We start from the raw sequence: 23,757 nt of genomic DNA, 5'->3' as shown, positions 1-23,757 counted from the left end.
ATAATACAAATGGTACAGTGTCCATATTAACATTTCGGTACAACTTACTTGTAGTAATAGGCAAGTGTTAAAATGGTGTCTTGGCACGGTATCTAGTTTCCAGGCATACCGTCTGGATTGTACAGTGACAGTGTGTACGGCCGAATGCACGCTCCAGTGGGTCGTACACGATATCTCCTGGTTGGTCATGATGTACAGCCAGCCAGCAGATATTGTGTACGATACCATGCTGTGTACCATGGCGGTATGCCATGGTACACAGCACTGCCATACCTCTGCATTGTGCAGTGTATACGCGTAGTGAGTCACATTGGCTGTCAGATCGACCTTTGTCCTGATGTGTACCCAGCCTTAGTGTGCATTTGACAATATGTAACCACAATGCACAAGATACTATGGGGGTAATTCCAAGTTGATCGCAGCAGGATTTTTGATAGCAATTGGGCAAAACCATGAGCACGGCAGGGGAGGCAGATATAACGTGCAGAAAGAGTTAGATTTGGGTGGGTTATTTTGTTTCTGTGCAGGGTAAATACTGGCTGCTTTATTATTACACTGCAAATTAGATTGCAGACTGAACACACCCCACCCAAATCTAACTCTCTCTGCACATGTTATTTCTGCCTCCCCTGCAGTGCACATGGTTTTGCCCAATTGCTAACAAAAATCCTGCTGCGATCAACTTAGAATTACCCCCTATGTACAGAAAACAGTGAAATCTCAGGGTAATTTAAAAGTTTTTTGGGCGCCTATCAGAGCAATTCAATTGTTGCTCTGTCTGGGCTCCCATTGTTTTAGAGACGGGATTTAGCTGGCTAACCCCATTTAAAGCTCTGGTTAACGCGCACAAACCACAGACTTTGCAAACATTTCTTTTTGCACCTCAAGATGCTGTGAGAGGAAATTTCACCCCTGCAGCTAAAGGGCGTCCCCTAGTGGTAGCCGTGGGGGGAATATAATTGAATCGCCTTCTCACTGCCTAAACAGATTCCCAATACATGAAAACAACGTAAAATATAATGGACCAACTTTAACAAAATCCTGTTACAAAGCCTGTAAACATAATTTATTTAGTGTTGTGAGAGTCCATCTCACAGACAACAGCAGTAATAATTACCTGAAAATGTATTATCTGCAAATCTTAGAAGTAAACTACTTTTTCCAACACCTGTAAAAAGAAAATAAAGGCACATATAAATGAAGCTTCGCAATGCCTAATAACATAACAGCTTACATTTCTTTGGACACTATCAAAAAAGGTTTTAAAACGTTATAAAATGCTTAAAGCTGCACTATGACCAAACTTTATGAGGTGCGCTCCCCCTATCCAGAGCCATAGCTGCTATGTGCAACTGTTCTATCTTCAGATTACAAAATAAAAATGAAACAAGTGTAAAGTAGTTTAATGAAGTTATATCTAAAAACACATTTCAATATATTAACAAAATGTTAGGTCGAAAGACCAATCCACTTAAACATAACCCGATACTTGAAATGGGATTTCAAACTGAAATTACCTGGTAAAACATCAGAACACCACAACTTTTGTAATTTGTCAGGTACTGTACAATGTAAAACATTAGCAACACCTATGACCGTGGAAACACACCATTGCACATGACTACAGAAAGTCACTTACTTCCAACATATATGTCAAATTACAGAAACAGTTAGTTTCTGAATTTTCACAAGATGATTTCAAACAAAGTTCAACTATTAGGTATTAACAGGATTCATTCTAGCACCCTGCACCTCCTCTTTCCTGTCTGGGGTGTCGCTCTCTGACCAGAGTGTGCTAGAAGCATCCAGAGCAGAAAGCGACACCCCAGACAGGAAAGAGGAGGTGCACGGGTTGTGAGAGGAGCAGGATAAACACTATATTAGTTCAATTAGTACCCCGTACGCAGCCTAATGGTTTTTTTATGGTAACAAACTGTATTATGGACTTCAGCCGTTCTTAAGGCAGATCTTTGAAAATCCAGGAGCAAGGTGGCCAAGAACTCAAAAAAAAAAAAAAATCATAGCTATAAATGCTAACAATTGCTTATCTCCATAAGATATCCCACTGTCACTAGGCTTGACTGACAGGCTACTGATCACTACATTATTTTGATCACCCTTTTTAAGGTTTAGCCATCTGCAAATTTGAAACATAACTTCTTTTAATGCTAGCATAATGCCTTCAGCAAATGTGCAAAAATATAGCCCTCCATCATGGACTTGATTATAGTAGAAGACTAAAGGGGGGTACTCACGGGAGAGATGTGTGCTGAGCGATCTTAACACAGACCGCTCAGCACACATCTCTCACCCCGCTCAGCACAGCGCGATGTGCTGAGCGAGGGGGAAAGCCGACGGGGGGCCGCTCACTTCACACAACGGTGAAGTGAGCGACCCGCTAGATTGAGCCTGCATGCAGCTCAATCTAGCATCGGCGATAGCGATGCGCGGGGCCGCGCATCGCTATCGCTGGAGGGCATACACACGGCAGATCCGTGCTTAAAATCTAAGCAATCTAGCAAGATTGCTTAGATTTTAAGCACGGATCTCTCCGTGTGTACCCCCCTTTAGTCGGTAAAAAAAAAAAAAAACCATATAGACACATTATACACTGCTCAAAAAAATAAAGGGAACACTTAGACAACACAATGTAACTCCAAGTCAATCACACTTCTGTGAAATCAAAATGTCCACTTAGGAAGCAACACTGATTGACAATCAATTTCACATGCTGTTGTGCAAATGAAATAGACAACAGGTTGAAATTATAGGCAATTAGCAAGACACCCCCAATAAAGGAGTTGTTCTGCAGGTGGTGACCACAGACCACTTCTCAGCTCCTATGCTTTCTGGCTGATGTTTTGGTCACTTTTGAAAGCTGGCGGTGCTTTCACTCTAGTGGTAGCATGAGACGGAGTGGCGCAGGTAGTGCAGCTCATCCGGGATTGCACATCAATGCGCGCTGTGTCAAGAAGGTTTGCGGTGTCTGTCAGCGTAGTGTACAGAGCATTTAGGCGCTACCAGGAGACAGGCCAGTACATCAGGAGATGTGGAGGAGGCCGTAGGAGGGCAACAACCCAGCAGCAGGACCGCTACCTCCGCCTTTGTGCAAGGAGCAACAGGAGGAGTACTGCCAGAGCCCTGCAAAATGACCTCTAGCAAGCCACAAATGTGCATGTGTCTACTCAAACGATCAGAAACAGACTCCATGAGGGTGGTATGAGGGCCCGACGTCCACAGGTGGGGGTTGTGCTTACAGCCCAACACCGTGCAGGACGTTTGGCATTTGCCAGAGAACACCAAGATTGGCAAATTTGCCACTGGCGCCCTGTGCTCTTCACAGATGAAAGCAGGTTCTCACTGAGCACATGTGACAGACGTGACAGAGTCTGGAGACGCCAAGGTGAACGTACTGCTGCCTGCAACATCCTCCAGCATGACCGGTTTGGCAGTGGGTCAGTAATGGTGTGGGGTGGCATTTCTTTGGGGGGCCGCACAGTCCTCCATGTGCTCGCCAGAGGCAGCCTGACTGCCATTAGGTACAGAGATGAGATCCTCAGACCCCTTGTGAGACCATATGCTGGTGCGGTTGGCCCTGGGTTCCTCCTAATGCAAGACAATGCTAGACCTCATGTGGCTTGAGTGTGTCAGCAGTTCCTGCAAGACGAAGGCATTGATGCTATGGACTGGCCCGCCCGTTCCCCAGACCTGAATCCAATTGAGCACATCTGGGACATCATGTCTCGCTCCATCCACCACAGACTGTCCGGGAGTTGCCGGATGCTTTAGTCCAGGTCTGGGAGCAGATCCCTCAGGAGACCATCCGCCACCTCATACAGGCACGTGGAGGCCACACACACTACTGAGCCTCATTTTGACTTGTTTTACGGACATTACATCAAAGTTGGATCAGCCTGTAGTGTGTTTTTCCACTTTAATTTTGAGTGCGACTCCAAATCCAGACCTCAATGGGTTAATAAATTTGATTTCCATTGATAATTTTTGTGTGATTTTGTTGTCAGCACATTCAACTATGTAAAGAACAAAGTATTTAATAAGAATATTTCATTCATTCAGATCAAGGATGTGTTATTTTAGTGTTCCCTTTATTTTTTTGAGCAGTGTATATTCATGCACAGACATATATATAAAAATAAATATGGACAGCCATTACATTGACCGGTGACGTGAACTCCATTGATCATCTTGTTACAATGGCAAGTGTCCTGGAGTGGGATATATGAGGCAGCAAGTGAACAATCAGTTCAAATTGATGTGTGGGAAACAGGAAAAATGGGCAAGTGTAAGATCTGGGTGACTTTAACAAGGGCCACAATGTGATCGCTAGAGAACTGGGTGAGAGCATCTCCAATATAGTAGGTATTCTGTGGTGTTACTGATAAGCGGTGGTCAGTACCTACCAAAAGTATTCCAAGGAAGGACAACAAGTGAACCGGCAACAGGGTCATGGGTGCTGAAGACTCACTGATGCGCACTGGGATCGAAGGCTAGCCCATTTGGTCTGATCCCATAGAAGAGCTACTGTAGCACAAACTTAAAGCTTAAAAAGTTAATGCTGGCTATGAGAGAAAGGTGTCAGAATACACACTGCTTCGCAGCTTGCTGCGTATGGGGCTGTGTAGCCGCAGACAGGTAAGGGGGCCAATGTTGACCCAAAAGCTCCAACAATGAGCACATGAGCATCAGGACTAGTCCATGAAGCAAAGGAAGAAAGAGGGTTGGTCTGATGAATCTTTGTGCTTTGTTTACCTGCGGGAGAGACTGAACCAGGATGCACTATGGGAAGGCAAGTACACCCCTCATGGAAATGGTATTCCCTTATGGCAGCTGCCTTTTTAGCAGGACAATGCGCCCTGCAACACTGCAAAAAGTGTTCAGGAATGAATTGAGGAACACGACAATGAGGGGGGAAGGGGGGGGGGAATTCAATTGTTTCAAGTATCTACCTAATTAATAGCGCCAGAAGATGCTATTCAATTTTTTGGAGGAGCGCATCATTGCATTTGTCGCGTCCAAATAGACCGGGTTTAGCGCCTAAACCCGTCTCAAGTCCTGGGTAGTGCGCCCTATAGTACCATTTGGATGACCAAACCACAGACTTTCTGCATATCTTTTTTTAGCCACCTCAGAAGGCTGGGAGAAGAAATGTGTCCACCCACAGAACTTGTTCCCGAAGTGAGCAACAATTGAATTGCTCCATGCAGACGTCAATTACACAGAGCCGCAATAACAAGTGAATTTCCACCAGAGTTAAAACTGTTGACTTGACATCCAAATTTGCCAGAACTCAACCCAATCGAGCATCTGTGGATTTGGCTTACAAAAAAAACAAAAACAAAAAACAGCCTGAGCCATAGAGGCCTCACCTCAACGTACAGGAGTTAAAGGATCTGCTGATTACGACTTGGTGCTAGATGCCACAGGACACCATCAGGGGTCTTACGGAGTCCATAATGTGTCAAAGCTGTTTTGGTGACATGATGGGAACCTACACAGTCAGGAATTCAATTGTTTTGGGGAACCCTGCACCCAACACAGAAATTAAATTATTGCACAAATACCGTGGGCAGCCATTAGTTTTGCACGCATCCTCCTGTGGTGGCGATCAGAAATATACAAAAATTCCAGTTTTTTTGCACATTTTTCTTGTCGCACCTAAAAGTCTATTTGGGCGCAACAAGTGGGAATAGCAATGGGCACCTAGCGCTGGAACAAACAATTATGGGCCAATCTAAAGTGACTGCCAATCTAAAACAACAGAATTACCCCGATATAAGGCAGGTTTTTTTTTTATGTTATAGATGATGGGTATGCATGTGTGTGTAATACTGAATATAGCTACACACTTTTTTCGCTTAGTTATGTAAACTTAGAGCATTAATAAGAGCAGGAAAGGATTACAGGTACTGGAAAGATAAAAGGGAGTAGGAACAGGTTCAGAGTATATACTGGCAACTAGTAAATAAGAAAAGCAATAAAAAAAAAAAAATATCCATCTCTAAGATATAAAAAAAAAAAAAAACACAACAACTTCCAACTAGTATGAGCTTTTTGCTGTTGAAAACTATGCAATACCCAATGGGATGTAGTTACATTGCCGGCAGTCGGGATCCCAGCGGTCAGGATACAGAGGCCGGAATCCCGACCACTGACAGTGCCGCCAGCCAGAATCCTGGCTAACAGGGGTTATTTCCACTTGGTGGGTGTCCACGATACCCGTGGAGTGGGACTTGGACTTGTGGCGAGCGCAGCGAGCCACCAAGCCCGCAAGGGGCTCTGTTGCGCTCGCCCCCTGACCGGCATTCTAGAGGCCAGGATCCCAGCGTCGGTATGCTGACCACCGGCATTCCATACCCATCGCTCCCAAATATGATTCCGATCCAGCAATTGTCAATTCATATTGCAGAAGACAATGGCAGATATCTCACAAGTGTCACCGGTGCTTAACTCAGGACCACTGATGTTGTGATAGTTCAAGGGAGGGATGGGGTTCAAGTCTAATTTATATGGGTAGGCATTCAACATGCCAGACTGGAAGTTAAGCAGGATACCCTTGAAGGCCGACTAAACCTAATATACAGGCTGGCTTACTAGAATGGAAGATCTCTAAATGATCTGTTATCGTTGGTGGCAGTTATTTTCCTACACATAGCAGATTTTCTGTCAGTAATCACTAAGCCCAAGATCTTAGCTTCTAACCTAATCTAATCCTTTCCCATTACACTCAAAATTTCAGTTTCCAGGGAGTAAATAGGATTTTGATACCTACCGGTAAATCCTTTCTCTTAGTCCGTAGAGGATGCTGGGGATGCTTCAAGAACCATGGGGTATAGACGGGATCCGCAGGAGACATGGGCACTTTAAGACATTAAAAGGGGTGTGAACTGGCTCCTCCCTCCATGCCCCTCCTCCAGACTACAGTTATAGGAACTGTGCCCAGGGAGACGGACATTTCAAGGAAAGAATTTATTGTTAAACCACGGTGAGCATTTTACCAGCTCACACCTTCAATATGCCGCAGAATGTGGCATTCAACAGAATACCAGCCGACGGCATGAAGAATATGCAGCAATACGCCGACATAAAACGTAAAACAACCTATGTGTATAAACACAACAAGTAACAGCATAACGCATGCTATGGCCTGAATATCGTCAGCAACGGGCTGACTTAAACACAACACACCATGTGTGTAAACATACCCAATGACTGCAGATACAGTACGCACTGGGACGGGCGCCTAGCATCCTCTACGGACTAAGAGAAAAGGATTTACCGGTAGGTATCAAAATCCTATTTTCTCATACGTCCTAGAGGATGCTGGGGATGCTTTAAGAACAATGGGGTTTATACCAAAGCTCTAGAACGGGCGGGAGAGTGCGGATGACTCTGCAGCACCGATTGACCAAACAAGAGGTCCTCCACAGCCAGGGTATCAAACTTGTAAACTTCGCGAAGGTGTTTGATCCCGACCAAATAGCAGCTCTGCAAAACTGTAATGCCGAGACCCCTCGGCAGCCGCCCAGGATGAGCCCACCTTTCTGGTAGAATGGGCCTTCACCGATTTTGGTAACGGCAATCCCGCCGTAGAATGAGCCTGCTAAATCGTATTACCGATCCAGCGTGCAATAGTCTGCTTGGAAGCAGGAGCCGCAATCTTGTTGGGAGCCCACAGGACAACAGAGCCTCGGTTTTCCTAACCTGAGCCGTTCTGGCGACATAGACTGTCAAAGCTCTGACCACATCGAGAAACTTCGATTCCGCCAAGGTGTCAGTAGCCACTGGCACCACAATAGGCTGGTTTACGTGAAACGACTAACCCACTTTTGGCAGAAATTGCTGATGAGTTCTCAACTCCTCTCTATCTGACTGGAAGATTAAACAGGGGCTTTTGTGAGACAAAGCCGCCAATTCAGACACCCGCCTTGCAGATGCCAAGGCCAACAGCATGACCACTTTTCCAAGTAAGGAATTTCACTCAACCTTACACAATGGTTCAAACCAATTAGATTGAAGGAATTGCAACACCACGCAAGATCTCACGGTGCCACAGGGGCACAAAGGGAGGTTGGATGTGCAGCACGCCCTTCACGAAGGTCTGAACTTCTGGAAGGGAGGCCAATTCTTTCTGAAAGAAAAGAGATAAGGCCAAAATTTGTACACTAATGGAGCCTAACTTTAGGCCCGCATCCACACCTGCTTGCAAAAAATGGCGCAACCGCCCCAGCTCAAACTTTTTCATTGGAGCTTTTCTGGATTCACACCAAGACATATATTTTCTCCAAATACGGTGGTAAAGCATCGCTGTTACTTATTTTCTAGCCTGAAGCAGTGTGGGAATGACTCCACTGGGAATACCCTTTCGGGCTAGGATATGGCTTTCAATCGCCATGCCGTCAAACGCAGCCGTGGTAAGTCTTGATACACGCACGGCCCTTGCTGTAACAGGTCCTCTCATAGAGAAAGAGGCCAGCGATCTTCGATGAGTAATTCTTGAAAATCTGGATAGCAAGCCCTCCTTGGCCCATCCGGAACAATGAGGATCGCCTGAACCTTTGTTCTTCTTATGATCTTTATCCCTTCGGAAAGAGTGGAAATGGAGGGAACACATAGACCGACTGAAAACAACCACGGTGTAACCAGGGCGTCCACCGCTATTGCTTGAGGGTCCCATGACCCGGACCATATCTCTGAAGCTTCTTGTTGAGGCGAGACGCCATCATGTCTATTTGAGGGATTCCCCAAAGACTTGTCACTTTTGTGAAAATCACTTGATGAAGACCCCACTCTCTTGGATGGAGATCGTGTCTGCTGAGGAAGTCTGATTCCCAGTTGTCTACACCCGGAATGAAGACCGCTAGTAGAGCGCTTACATACCTTTCCGCCCAGCGGAAAACTCTTGTGGCTTCTGCCATTGCCGCTTTGTTCTTCGTTCCGCCCTAGCGGTTTACTTACGCCACTGCTAACTTGTCCGACTGAATTAAGACGGGCAGATCGCTAAGATGTTCCGCTTGCAGATGGCCAATGTAAATTGCCCTTAATTCCAGAATGCTTATTGCAGACAAGCTTCCCGGCTTGACCTTTTTCCCTGGAAATTCTTCCCCTGGAAAGACTGCTCCCCAGCCTCTGAGACTTGTATCCATGGACACCAGGATCTAATCCTGGATCCCGAACCTTCGTCCCTCAAGGAGGTGAGAACTGTGCAGCCACCACAGGAGAGATATTCTGGTTCGGGAAAATAAGAATTTACTTACCGATAATCCTATTTCTCGTAGTCCGTAGTGGATGCTGGGGACTCCGTCAGGACCATGGGGATTAGCGGCTCCGCAGGAGACCGGGCACAAAAGTAAAAGCTTTAGGATCAGGTGGTGTGCACTGGCTCCTCCCCCTATGACCCTCCTCCAAGCCTCAGTTAGGATACTGTGCCCGGACGAGCGTACACAATAAGGAAGGATTTTGAATCCCGGGTAAGACTCATACCAGCCATACCAGCCACACCAATCACACTGTACAACCTGTGATCTGAACCCAGTTAACAGCATGATAACAGCGGAGCATCTGAAAAGATGGCTCACAACAATAATAACCCGATTTTTGTAACAATAACTATGTACAAGTATTGCAGACAATCCGCACTTGGGATGGGCGCCCAGCATCCACTACGGACTACGAGAAATAGAATTATCGGTAAGTAAATTCTTATTTTCTCTGACGTCCTAAGTGGATGCTGGGGACTCCGTCAGGACCATGGGGATTATACCAAAGCTCCCAAACGGGCGGGAGAGTGCGGATGACTCTGCAGCACCGAATGAGAGAACTCCCGGTCCTCCTCAGTCAGGGTGTGCCCCTGACCAAGTATCAGCTCGGCAAAGTTGTAAAGCCGAGACCCCTCGGGCAGCCGCCCAAGATGAGCCCACCTTCCTTGTGGAATGGGCATTTACATATTTTGGCTGTGGCAGGCCTGCCACAGAATGTGCAAGCTGAATTGTACTACACATCCAACTAGCAATCGTCTGCTTAGAAGCAAGAGCACCCAGTTTGTTGGGTGCATACAGGATAACAGCAAGTCAGTTTTCCTGACTCCAGCCGTCCTGGAAACTATATTTTCAGGGCCCTGACAACATCTAGCAACTTGGAGTCCTCCAAGTCCCTAGTAGCCGCAGGTACCACAATAAGCTGGTTCGGGTGAAACACTGACACCACCTTAGGGAGAAACTGGGGATGAGTCCGCAGCTCTGCCCTGTCCGAATGGACAATCAGATATGGGCTTTTTTGAGACAAACGCCGCCAATTCTGACACTCGCCTGGCCGAGGCCAGGGCCAACAGCATGGTCACTTTCCCTGTGAGATATTTCAAATCCACAGATTTGAGCGGTTTAAACCAATGTGATTTTAGGAATCCCAGAACTACGTTGAGATCCCACAGTGCCACTGGAGGCACAAAAGGGGGTTGTATATGCAGTACTCCCTTGACAAACTTCTGGATTTCAGGAACTGAAGCCAATTCTTTCTGGAAGAAAATCGACAGGGCCGAAATTTGAACCTTAATGGACCCCAATTTTTAGGCCCATAGACACTCCTGTTTGCAGGAAATGCAGGAAACGACCGAGTTGAAATTTCTTCATGGGGCCTTCCTGGCCTCACACCACGCAACATATTTTCGCCACATGTGGTGATAATGTTGTGCGGTCACCTCCTTCCTGGCTTTGACCAGGGTAGGAATGACCTCTTCCGGAATGCCTTTTTCCTTTAGGATCCGGCGTTCAACCGCCATGCCGTCAAACGCAGCCGCGGTAAGTCTTGGAACAGACATGGTACTTGCTGAAGCAAGTCCCTTCTTAGCGGCAGAGGCCATGAGTCCTCTGTGAGTATCTCTTGAAGTTCCGGGTACCAAGTCCTTCTTGGCCAATCCGGAGCCACGAGTATAGTTCTTACTCCTCTACGTCTTATAATTCTCAATACCTTGGGTATGAGAAGCAGAGGAGGGAAGACATACACCGACTGGTACACCCACGGTGTTACCAGAACGTCCACAGCTATTGCCTGAGGGTCTTTTGACCTGGCGCAATACTTGTCCAGTTTTTTGTTCAGGCGGGACGCCATCATGTCCACCTTTGGTCTTTTCCAACGGTTCACAATCATGTGGAAGACTTCCCGATGAAGTCCCCACTCTCCCGGGTGGAGGTTGTGCCTGCTGAGGAAGTCTGCTTCCCAGTTGTCCACTCCCGGAATGAACACTGCTGACAGTGCTATCACATGATTTTCCGCCCAGCGAAAAATCCTTGCAGTTTCTGCCATTGCCCTCCTGCTTCTTGTGCCGCCCTGTCTGTTTACGTGGGCGACTGCCGTGATGTTGTCCCACTGGATCAATACCGGCTGACCTTGAAGCAGAGGTCTTGCTAAGCTTAGAGCATTGTAAATTGCCCTTAGCTCCAGTATATTTATGTGGAGAAAAATCTCCAGACTTGATCACACTCCCTGGAAATTTTTTCCCTGTGTGACTGCTCCCCAGCCTCTCAGGCTGGCCTCCGTGGTCACCAGCATCCAATCCTGAATGCCGTATCTGCGGCCCTCTAGAAGATGAGCACTCTGTAACCACCACAGGAGAGACACCCTTGTCCTTGGAGATAGGGTTATCCGCTGATGCATCTGAAAATGCGATCCGGACCATTTGTCCAGCAGATCCCACTGAAAAGTTCTTGCGTGGAATCTGCCGAATGGAATCGCTTCGTAATAAGCCACCATTTTTCCCAGGACTCTTGTGCAATGATGCACTGACACTTTTCCTGGTTTTAGGAGGTTCCTGACTAGCTCGGATAACTCCCTGGCTTTCTCCTCCGGGAGAAACACCTTTTTCTGGACTGTGTCCAGAACCATCCCTAGGAACAGCAGACGTGTCGTCGGAAACGGCTGCGATTTTGGATATTTAGAATCCACCCGTGCTGTCGTAGAACTACTTGAGATAGTGCTACTCCGACTTCCAACTGTTCTCTGGACCTTGCCCTTATCAGGAGATCGTCCAAGTAAGGGATAATTAAGACGCCTTTTCTTTGAAGAAGAATCATCATTTCGGCCATTACTTTGGTAAAGACCCGGGGTGTCGTGGACAATCCAAACGGCAGCGTCTGAAACTGATAGTGACAGTTCCGTACCACGAACCTGAGGTACCCTTGGTGAGAAGGGCAATTTGGGACATGGAGGTAAGCATCCTTGATGTCCAGGGACACCATATAGTCCCCTTCTTCCTGGTTCGCTATCACTGCTCTGAGTGACTCCATCTTTATTTGAACCTTTGTATGTAAGTGTTCAAAGATTTCCCATTTAGAATAGGTCTCACCGAGCCGTCTGGCTTCAGTACCACAATATAGTGTGGAATAATACCCCTTTCCTTGTTGTAGGAGGGGTACCTTGATTATCACCTGCTGGGAATACAGCTTGTGAATTGTTTCCAATACTGCCTCCCTGTCGGAGGAAGACGTTGGTAAAGCAGACATCAGGAGCCTGCGAGGGGGAGACGTCTCGAATCTCCAGTCTGTACCCCTGGGATACTACTTGTAGGATCCAGGGGTCCACTGCGAGTGAGCCCACTACGCGCTGAAACTCTTGAGACGACCCCCCACCGCACTTGAGTCCGCTTGTACGGCCCCAGCGTCATGCTGAGGACTTGGCAGAAGCTGTGGAGGGCTTCTGTTCCTGGGAATGGGCTGCCTGCTGCAGTCTTCTTCCCTTTCCTCTATCCCTGGGCAGATATGACTGGCCTTTTGCCCGCTTGCCCTTATGGGGACGAAAGGACTGAGGCTGAAAAGACGGTGTCTTTTTCTGCTGAGATGTGATTTGGGGTAAAAAAGGTGGATTTTCCAGCTGTTGCCGAGGCCACCAGGTCCGATGGACCGACCCTAAATAACTCCTCCCCTTTATACGGCAATACTTCCATGTGCCGTTTGGAATCTGCATAACCTGACCACTGTCGTGTCCATAAACATCTTCTGGCAGATATGGACATCGCACTTACTCTTGATGCCAGAGTGCAAATATCCCTCTGTGCATCTCGCATATATAGAAATGCATCCTTTAAATGCTCTATAGTCAATAAAATACTGTCCCTGTCAAGGGTATCAATATTTTTAGTCAGGGAATCCGACCAAGCCACCCCAGCGCTGCACATCCAGGCTGAGGCGATCGCTGGTCGCAGTATAACACCAGTATGTGTGTATATACCTTTTTAGGATATTTTCCAGCCTCTCAGCGGGCTCCTTGAGGGCGGCCCTATCTGGAGACGGTACCGCCACTTGTTTTGATAAGCGTGTGAGCGCCTTATCCACCCTAAAGGGTGTTTCCCAACGCGCCCTAACTTCTGGCGGGAAAAGGTATACCGCCAATAATTTTCTATCGGGGGAAACCCACGCATCATCACACACTTCATTTAATTTATCTGATTCAGGAAAAACTACAGGTAGTTTTTTCACACCCCACATAATACCCTTCTTGTGGTACTTGTAGTATCAGAAATATGTAACACCTCCTTCATTGCCCTTAACATGTAACGTGTGGCCCTAAAGGAAAATACGTTTGTTTCTTCACCGTCGACACTGGAGTCAGTGTCCGTGTCTGTGTCGACCGACTGAGGTAAATGAGCGTTTTACAGCCCGTGACGGTGTTTGAGACGCCTGGACAGGTACTAATTTGTCTCATGTCGTCAACCGACCTTGCAGCGTGTTGACATTATCACGTAATTCCTTAAATAAGCCATCCATTCCGGTGTCGACTCCCTAGAGAGTGACATCACCATTTCAGGCAATTGCTCCGCCTCCTCACCAACATCGTCCTCATACATGTCGACACACACGTACCGACACACAGCACACACACAGGGAATGCTCTGATAGAGGACAGGACCCCACTAGCCCTTTGGGGAGACAGAGGGAGAGTTTGCCAGCACACACCAAAAACGCTATAATTATACAGGGACAACCTTTATATAAGTGTTTTTCCCTTATAGCATTTTAATATATATATACATATCGCCAAATAAGTGCCCCCCCTCTCTGTTTTAACCCTGTTTCTGTAGTGCAGTGCAGGGGAGAGCCTGGGAGCCTTCCCACCAGCATTTCTGTGAGGGAAAATGGCGCTGTGTGCTGAGGAGAATAGGCCCCGCCCCCTTTTCGGCGGGCTTCTTCTCCCGTTTTTCTGAGACCTGGCAGGAGTTAAATACATCCACATAGCCCCCAGGGGCTATATGTGATGTATTTTTAGCCAGAATAAGGTACTATCATTGCTGCCCAGGGCGCCCCCCCCCAGCGCCCTGCACCCTCAGTGACCGCTGCTATGAAGTGTGCTGACAACAATGGCGCACAGCTGCAGTGCTGTGCGCTACCTTATGAAGACTGAAGAGTCTTCTGCCGCCGTTTCTGGACCTTCACTTTTCGGCATCTGCAAGGGGGGTCGGCGGCGCGGCTCCGGGACGAACCCCAGGGTGAGACCTGTGTTCCGACTCCCTCTGGAGCTAATGGTGTCCAGTAGCCTAAGAAGCCAATCCATCCTGCACGCAGGTGAGTTCACTTCTCTCCCCTAAGTCCCTCGTAGCAGTGAGCCTGTTGCCAGCAGGACTCACTGAAAATAAAAAACCTAACAAACTTTTACTCTAAGCAGCTCTTTAGGAGAGCCACCTAGATTGCACCCTTCTCGGCCGGGCACAAAAATCTAACTGAGGCTTGGAGGAGGGTCATAGGGGGAGGAGCCAGTGCACACCACCTGATCCTAAAGCTTTTACTTTTGTGCCCTGTCTCCTGCGGAGCCGCTAATCCCCATGGTCCTGACGGAGTCCCCAGCATCCACTTAGGACGTCAGAGAAAATAGGATTACTTTCCGGTGCATGTGCAGGTTAGACCAGGACCACATGTCCAACTGGTCCCGCTAAAACCACTCTGGCATTTAACCTGCTCACCGAATGGCCTCGTAGGCCGTAACCATCTTCTTCATCAACGGAACGTATTGATGGATTTACACGGTTGCAAATTTGATCCGACTCTGGATCCTCAGATCTCTTTCCACTGGAAAAACCAACCTTATTCCCAACTCCGACATCCGTGTCACTGGGATCCACAGTGATTCTGGCAAGTTCAGGAGCCAACCACTGTGTTGAAGAACCGTCAGAGAGAAAACAACGATTTGTACCACTTGTTTCTTGACCTCGCCGTAGTCAGTAGAGCGTCCTAGTACAGAATAATAATGGTTCTTACTATTGAAGGAAAACCATCATACTGCCATCACTCCGGTGAAATGGCAATGACAATCCTGAATAGCCAACCCAGGCAAGCTTAATGCGGAAGAAACCGCACTTAAACCCTCTTTCTTCTTTTACGGATTGGAGATCCCTGTCCTGAGAGATTCCATCTTGTAGTTCAACTTGTTAAGTAGAAATCTTTTTGGGATTGTTCTGACCGAGCTGTCCGGGCTCAGAAGCACGAAAAAGCTTGAACAACAGTTGTTGTTTTTTTTGTGTGTGACAGGGACAGCAGGACAATGTCCTGATCCTGACCCAACTCTTGTATGGCGTCGCATACTACCTCCCCGTCCAGAGGAGAATCGGTAAGATCTATTTGACAAATCAGTGAGGGGAATCATCTGGAAACTCCAGTATGTCCCCCTTTGGACTCTATTCTTAACTCACTGGTCCATGTCCATTCCAGGACTGACTGAAGAGTATTTGACGTGTTCCCACTGGTGTGGGCTCCCGCAAGATAGACCCAGCGACCTGCGGTGGATGTGGTAGAAACAGAGAACGATTTCTGCTTCTGCGAACTTGAAAAGGCTGCTGACCTCTTACCCTTTCACCTTCCTCTACCTGCAAAGAAGGGGAAAAAACGGTATCCAACCGGTCAAAATGACTGCATCCTACAAAAAAATGCGTCACCAACCGTTGTGAGGGAACATAGCTCAAGAAGGTAGACTTACCAGTGGTATCTGCCGAGGTCAACTTAACAAAGCCATCCCCAAACCAGGTTTCACCTTCATAGGGAAGATACTCCAGTACTTCTCGGAGTCAGCCTCAGCATTCCATTGGTGAACCCACAACGCCCTCCTAGCCGAGACTGCCATGGAATTGGCCCGCGAGCCCAAGAGTCCCATACCTCTTGTAGTCGTACGGCAGTATGCTGCAATGTTCTAGATAAAACCCAACTTAAGGAGTATCCCATCTCTCTCCAGGGTAATTATATCGGATGACAAGGTAACCGACCATTTCTGAATACAAGCACTCCCCCGTGCGTATGTAATGCAAATATAATCAAAGCATATAATTAAAATATCACTTAGCTTCCTGTATACGATCCTTTGTGACAGGGCCCCGTGCAGAACAGCGGTTGACTTTCACTTTATTCTATCCACGGCGGGAAAAGAATAAACACTCGGGACTCCTCGTGAAGATTTGAGACCATCTTGTCACGGCTGACCTAGAGCTTTTTCAACAGAGCGACCAGCACATGTGAAATGGAATAACTTTACTTCAGCATTCATTATAAATTGTAATATGAATATACACATTTAAATACACATATACACACAAATATCTATATAAATATATCTCACATAGATATTTTTGTCAGGAACAGCAGGGTCCCCAGTGACGTTAATACGTTCCTAATGTGTACGAAACATGTACTGAATGCCGATGTTGTGGATCTGATCAGGAAACATCATGGTCGACATAAGAAATAGTATTCGTGTCGATATCAGGGAGTAGTAACTGGGCAAAATAACATTCTTGCGACCCCGAGGGGGTCTGAGGGAAATATATTAGTAATATTACGCCCACTACTACGTCTGTGTTCGAGTCACAGATCTATGCGACTGTACCACACACACACATTATATATATATACATATATATATATATATATATATATATATATATATATACATATACATACAGTCTATCCGGACCGGCACTCCCCCTCCTCAACTTTACTGCTTTGGTGCCATCTCAGGAATTGGTGGGTAGATGAAGCATGAAAAAAGCGGCACTCAAAGTCTGGTGAAGAAGTTAAATATATTTCACACGTAGTGGTGAACCGACGTTTCGGGGACCAAGCGCCCCTTTTTCAAGGTGAACAACAGTGTATACAAGAAAAACATACCTTTTAAAGAAGAAGAAATGCCCGCCAAGTGCTCCTGATCACGCCCGCCCGCCCGCTCGTGGTTCGTCTTCCGCTCCGGCACATCTAGATGACGTCATGTTCAGTGCGCCCTACGTGCGCGTCATTGCCATGGTTACCCGATGTAATCCTCGGCCGGGCTGCGGCGCTGATTGGAAAAATATGTACAGTTTGTGACATCAAAAATTACAGAACCAGCCACCACTAAATAAAATTATTGCAATAAGGTGATACTTGAGCAAATGGGTGTTATATGCAAACCTATTGGGAAATGAAAATGAACAGGAAATACACTCAAAACAATGGTCCACATGGCTGACTGGGTGGTAATTCTATTTAGACAGACTGGTGTGGAATGGATGTGAGGTGAAAATTCCATTGCTATATATATAACAGTGGGATTGTAACCATGAGCAACCCTAAACACTGAAAGGGTTGAAGGGACTGTTGGAATAGTGGAATCGCCCCTGCTGGACCAACTAAGTTATCCCCAGGTATCACCTTAATTGCTGTCAGGTATAAATGCTCTATAGGAAAGAAAAATGTTATGCATGAGTGAAGTCACTAATATTTAAGGACAATCACATCAGTTGGGCCCCTGCTAATTGTTATAAATTCAATGTTATTATTACTAAAAGATATTCCAATTCAGTCTCTCGTTCAACCCTTGGGGATTGGTAGTATTCAGTTCAAAAATCCATTTAGTTTCCAAACGTAAGAGTTTGCCATCTCTGTCTCCCCCTCTAATGTGTTTGGGAACATGATCTATGATCATGTGTTTCAGATCGTTCATGGAGTGTTTAGTCATCGCAAAATGTCTTGCCACCGGTTGCTCTGACTCCTTTCCTGCCAAAGCTTGCTTGATGGCCGACCGGTGGAGAGCCATCCTTTCCCTGAATGTCCTGACAGATTTGCCCACATAGTGGAGACCACATGGGCATTTAATGAGGTAGACGATGTGAGAAGTGGTGCAGGTGAGTACATGATTGATTTTATATGTTTTGTCTCGATGGGGATTGTCAAAACTGGAACCTACTATCATGTTTTCACACGTAGTGCATTTGATGCACTTGTAGCACCCGGGCTGTCTGGTCAGGAAAGTAGTTGAAGACTGTTCCTGTCGTTGGAAACCCGTGATGTCTGTGTGGACTATTACGTCCTTGATGTTTCTGCCCCTTGAAAAACACATCATTGGTCGTGTCCCTCTAAGTGACGGTAGCGACTGATCCGAAGTGATGATGGGCCATAAGGCTCTAGTCGCTCTCTGTACTACCGGACTTGTGGTGTTGAACCTAGAGATGAAAGGTATGGCCCGACTTTTTGCGCGTTTGCTGGGTTGGAGAAGAGTCTCTCTGGGCAATTGCATCACCTCCTGCTTGTGTTTTGCGAGGAGTTGACAATTATATCCTCGTTCCCTGAATTTCAGAACCATCTTATCCAGCTCTTCTTCCAGCTTATCTCGATCGCTGATCAGGCGTGATACCCTGATCATTTGAGAGCGAGGCAGACCATTCTTGAGGGCTTTAGGGTGGTGGCTGTTAGCTCTCAACAGGGTGTTCCTGTCTGTTGGTTTCGTGTAGACCCCTGTTTGCAATGCGCCCTCCATGATGGAAATCTGTACATCCAGGTAGTGGATGGAACTTGTGCTGGTTTGATAGGTATATTTAACGCCTTCTGGTCTGGAGTTGGTAAGATGCATTAGCTGGTCAAAACTTTCCGATCCTCCTGTCCACAGGAGGAAGAGGTCATCTATATATCGGGAAAAGAATAAAATATGCTGGCAGACTGTTTGTTCTTGAAAAAACACCTTCTCTTCTTCCTCGAACATATAGATGTTTGCAAATGACGGGGAGACGTTGCTCCCCATCGCACACCCCACCTTTTGGCGATAAAATTTGCCATTAAATAGAAAGAAATTTTTTTCCAGGGTCATGCGGAGGAGGTTCATGAACAATGGAACTTCCAATTTGTCCATGTGTTCTTTTTTCAAGAAAGCTTCCATGGCTGTTAATCCTGCCTCATGCGGTATGTTAGTATAAAGACTAACTACATCCACCACACACATGAGGGTTCCTTCCGGTACCTGCTGGATGGCTCTCAAACGATTAAGAAAACTGGTGGTATCTTTAATAAAGTACTTGTGTTTTAAGATCAATGGTTGCAGTATACTGTCTAGGAAGACAGAAACTGGTTGAAAGATGGATTCTCTAGCAGCAATGCCTGGTGGGGAAAGTTGGTTCTTGTGCAGTTTAGGTACCGTGAATAAGATGGGCACTAGGGGATTTTTTTGAAGAAGTGCTTTATGCAGTTTTGTGGTTAACTTACCACTGTCCTTGGCCGCATCCAAAGTGCTTTTTAGTGCTTTGTGGTATTCAACGGAGGGATCATGGCTCAACTCCTCATACACATTGACATCTGCGAGTTGACGCTGTATGTCCTTCACGTAATATTCCAAGTCAAGGATTACTACTCCTCCCCCCTTGTCCGCGGGGCGGATGATTATATCTCTATATCCGCCTAGATGTTTAAGCGCAGATTCTTCCTCTTTAGATAGATTGTGATGTTTTGGAACAGTGGCTGCTGCCTCGTTGTATTTGTGCACAGAGTCATCCAGTAGCCTGGTAAAGGCTTTAATGGAGGCGTTGGTGGACATGGGGTCAAAGGAGGACGCAGAACGTTTATTGAGGAAATCTTGGTGTTTGCAATCCAAATCCATGGATGTAGATACTATGTCAGGTGAATTTTGAAAGTACTCCTGGCGTCTGAGTTTACGTGCATAGTGGTGAAGCTCTATGTTCCACCTGAAATCATTGAATGTGCTGGTGGGCACGAATGACAGGCCCTTCTCCAGTACACTCTGTTCTGCCTCTGAGAGTGTTCTCTTGGAGAGATTGTAAATCATCGTTTTTTGTTTGTGGTGGCACTTTTGACCCTGGAGCCTAGTGTCCCTTTAGGGACCTCGCCGGTGACACAACCCGAAAAAGGGCGAAGAGGCAGGCCACCCGCAGGGGCGGCCAGTGCACGCGGGACCAAAAGTGCCACCACAAACAAAAAACGATGATTTACAATCTCTCCAAGAGAACACTCTCAGAGGCAGAACAGAGTGTACTGGAGAAGGGCCTGTCATTCGTGCCCACCAGCACATTCAATGATTTCAGGTGGAACATAGAGCTTCACCACTATGCACGTAAACTCAGACGCCAGGAGTACTTTCAAAATTCACCTGACATAGTATCTACATCCATGGATTTGGATTGCAAACACCAAGATTTCCTCAATAAACATTCTGCGTCCTCCTTTGACCCCATGTCCACCAACGCCTCCATTAAAGCCTTTACCAGGCTACTGGATGACTCTGTGCACAAATACAACGAGGCAGCAGCCACTGTTCCAAAACATCACAATCTATCTAAAGAGGAAGAATCTGCGCTTAAACATCTAGGCGGATATAGAGATATAATCATCCGCCCCGCGGACAAGGGGGGAGGAGCAGTAATCCTTGACTTGGAATATTACGTGAAGGACATACAGCGTCAACTCGCAGATGTCAATGTGTATGAGGAGTTGAGCCATGATCCCTCCGTTGAATACCACAAAGCACTAAAAAGCACTTTGGATGCGGCCAAGGACAGTGGTAAGTTAACCACAAAACTGCATAAAGCACTTCTTCAAAAAAATCCCCTAGTGCCCATCTTATTCACGGTACCTAAACTGCACAAGAACCAACTTTCCCCACCAGGCAGACCCATCATTGCTGCTAGAGAATCCATCTTTCAACCAGTTTCTGTCTTCCTAGACAGTATACTGCAACCATTGATCTTAAAACACAAGTACTTTATTAAAGATACCACCAGTTTTCTTAATCGTTTGAGAGCCATCCAGCAGGTACCGGAAGGAACCCTCATGTGTGTGGTGGATGTAGTTAGTCTTTATACTAACATACCGCATGAGGCAGGATTAACAGCCATGGAAGCTTTCTTGAAAAAAGAACACATGGACAAATTGGAAGTTCCATTGTTCATGAACCTCCTCCGCATGACCCTGGAAAAAAATTTCTTTCTATTTAATGGCAAATTTTATCGCCAAAAGGTGGGGTGTGCGATGGGGAGCAACGTCTCCCCGTCATTTGCAAACATCTATATGTTCGAGGAAGAAGAGAAGGTGTTTTTTCAAGAACAAACAGTCTGCCAGCATATTTTATTCTTTTCCCGATTTATAGATGACCTCTTCCTCCTGTGGACAGGAGGATCGGAAAGTTTTGACCAGCTAATGCATCTTACCAACTCCAGACCAGAAGGCGTTAAATATACCTATCAAACCAGCACAAGTTCCATCCACTACCTGGATGTACAGATTTCCATCATGGAGGGCGCATTGCAAACAGGGGTCTACACGAAACCAACAGACAGGAACACCCTGTTGAGAGCTAACAGCCACCACCCTAAAGCCCTCAAGAATGGTCTGCCTCGCTCTCAAATGATCAGGGTATCACGCCTGATCAGCGATCGAGATAAGCTGGATAAGATGGTTCTGAAATTCAGGGAACGAGGATATAATTGTCAACTCCTCGCAAAACACAAGCAGGAGGTGATGCAATTGCCCAGAGAGACTCTTCTCCAACCCAGCAAACGCGCAAAAAGTCGGGCCATACCTTTCATCTCTAGGTTCAACACCACAAGTCCGGTAGTACAGAGAGCGACTAGAGCCTTATGGCCCATCATCACTTCGGATCAGTCGCTACCGTCACTTAGAGGGACACGACCAATGATGTGTTTTTCAAGGGGCAGAAACATCAAGGACGTAATAGTCCACACAGACATCACGGGTTTCCAACGACAGGAACAGTCTTCAACTACTTTCCTGACCAGACAGCCCGGGTGCTACAAGTGCATCAAATGCACTACGTGTGAAAACATGATAGTAGGTTCCAGTTTTGACAATCCCCATCGAGACAAAACATATAAAATCAATCATGTACTCACCTGCACCACTTCTCACATCGTCTACCTCATTAAATGCCCATGTGGTCTCCACTATGTGGGCAAATCTGTCAGGACATTCAGGGAAAGGATGGCTCTCCACCGGTCGGCCATCAAGCAAGCTTTGGCAGGAAAGGAGTCAGAGCAACCGGTGGCAAGACATTTTGCGATGACTAAACACTCCATGAACGATCTGAAACACATGATCATAGATCATGTTCCCAAACACATTAGAGGGGGAGACAGAGATGGCAAACTCTTACGTTTGGAAACTAAATGGATTTTTGAACTGAATACTACCAATCCCCAAGGGTTGAACGAGAGACTGAATTGGAATATCTTTTAGTAATAATAACATTGAATTTATAACAATTAGCAGGGGCCCAACTGATGTGATTGTCCTTATATATTAGTGACTTCACTCATGCATAACATTTTTCTTTCCTATAGAGCATTTATACCTGACAGCAATTAAGGTGATACCTGGGGATAACTTAGTTGGTCCAGCAGGGGCGATTCCACTATTCCAACAGTCCCTTCAACCCTTTCAGTGTTTAGGGTTGCTCATGGTTACAATCCCACTGTTATATATATAGCAATGGAATTTTCACCTCACATCCATTCCACACCAGTCTGTCTAAATAGAATTACCACCCAGTCAGCCATGTGGACCATTGTTTTGAGTGTATTTCCTGTTCATTTTCATTTCCCAATAGGTTTGCATATAACACCCATTTGCTCAAGTATCACCTTATTGCAATAATTTTATTTAGTGGTGGCTGGTTCTGTAATTTTTGATGTCACAAACTGTACATATTTTTCCAATCAGCGCCGCAGCCCGGCCGAGGATTACATCGGGTAACCATGGCAATGACGCGCACGTAGGGCGCACTGAACATGACGTCATCTAGATGTGCCGGAGCGGAAGACGAACCACGAGCGGCCGGGCGGGCGTGATCAGGAGCACTTGGCGGGCATTTCTTCTTCTTTAAAAGGTATGTTTTTCTTGTATACACTGTTGTTCACCTTGAAAAAGGGGCGCTTGGTCCCCGAAACGTCGGTTCACCACTACGTGTGAAATATATTTAACTTCTTCACCAGACTTTGAGTGCCGCTTTTTTCATGCTTCATCTATATATATATATATATATATATATATATATATATATATATATATATATATATATATATATATATATATATATATATATTTGACACCGCTGGTCCAAGTATACGGAAGGCCCTTAGGGAGGTCTGGCCCGTAATTAAGACCGACCCGATGCTCACTAAAAAATTACCAGAGAAACCACTGATGAGTTTCAGACGAGCTCGAAACTTGAAAGATATCCTGATGCAACCAGACAGAGTATCCCCAAAATCCCAAGCCATGTGGTTACAACCTAGGAAGATGGGATGTTATAGATGCATTAATTGCACTACATGCAGGAGCATGATGACTGGTGAATTCTTCCATCACCCTCATACCGGAAAAAAGATATATATACGGCACAGGGTCACCTGTACCTCTGACTTTGTGGTATATATCCCCACTTGCCCCTGTTCCCTGGTATATGTGGGGAAGACGATGCGCCCATTCCGGGAGA

At 46.3% G+C, this 23,757-nt stretch overlaps 1 protein-coding gene across 1 annotated transcript in view; it reads right to left on the bottom strand.

Annotated features, from left to right (window-relative positions):
• RAB35 (RAB35, member RAS oncogene family) overlaps nucleotides 1–23,757 on the bottom strand; it is a 79,859-nt gene that overhangs the window by 29,317 nt on the left and 26,785 nt on the right. Inside the window, exon 2 of the mRNA XM_063913145.1 lies at nucleotides 1,118–1,168. Coding sequence (XP_063769215.1) covers nucleotides 1,118–1,168 — 51 coding nt within the window. The remainder of the gene's footprint in view (nucleotides 1–1,117; nucleotides 1,169–23,757) is intronic.

The sequence above is a fragment of the Pseudophryne corroboree genome, chromosome 1 (genome assembly GCF_028390025.1).
Source record: "Pseudophryne corroboree isolate aPseCor3 chromosome 1, aPseCor3.hap2, whole genome shotgun sequence".
Lineage (NCBI taxonomy): Eukaryota > Metazoa > Chordata > Amphibia > Anura > Myobatrachidae > Pseudophryne > Pseudophryne corroboree.
The sequence above is the reverse complement of the archived record's forward strand: the minus strand, read 5'-3'. Positions and strand labels throughout refer to the sequence as shown.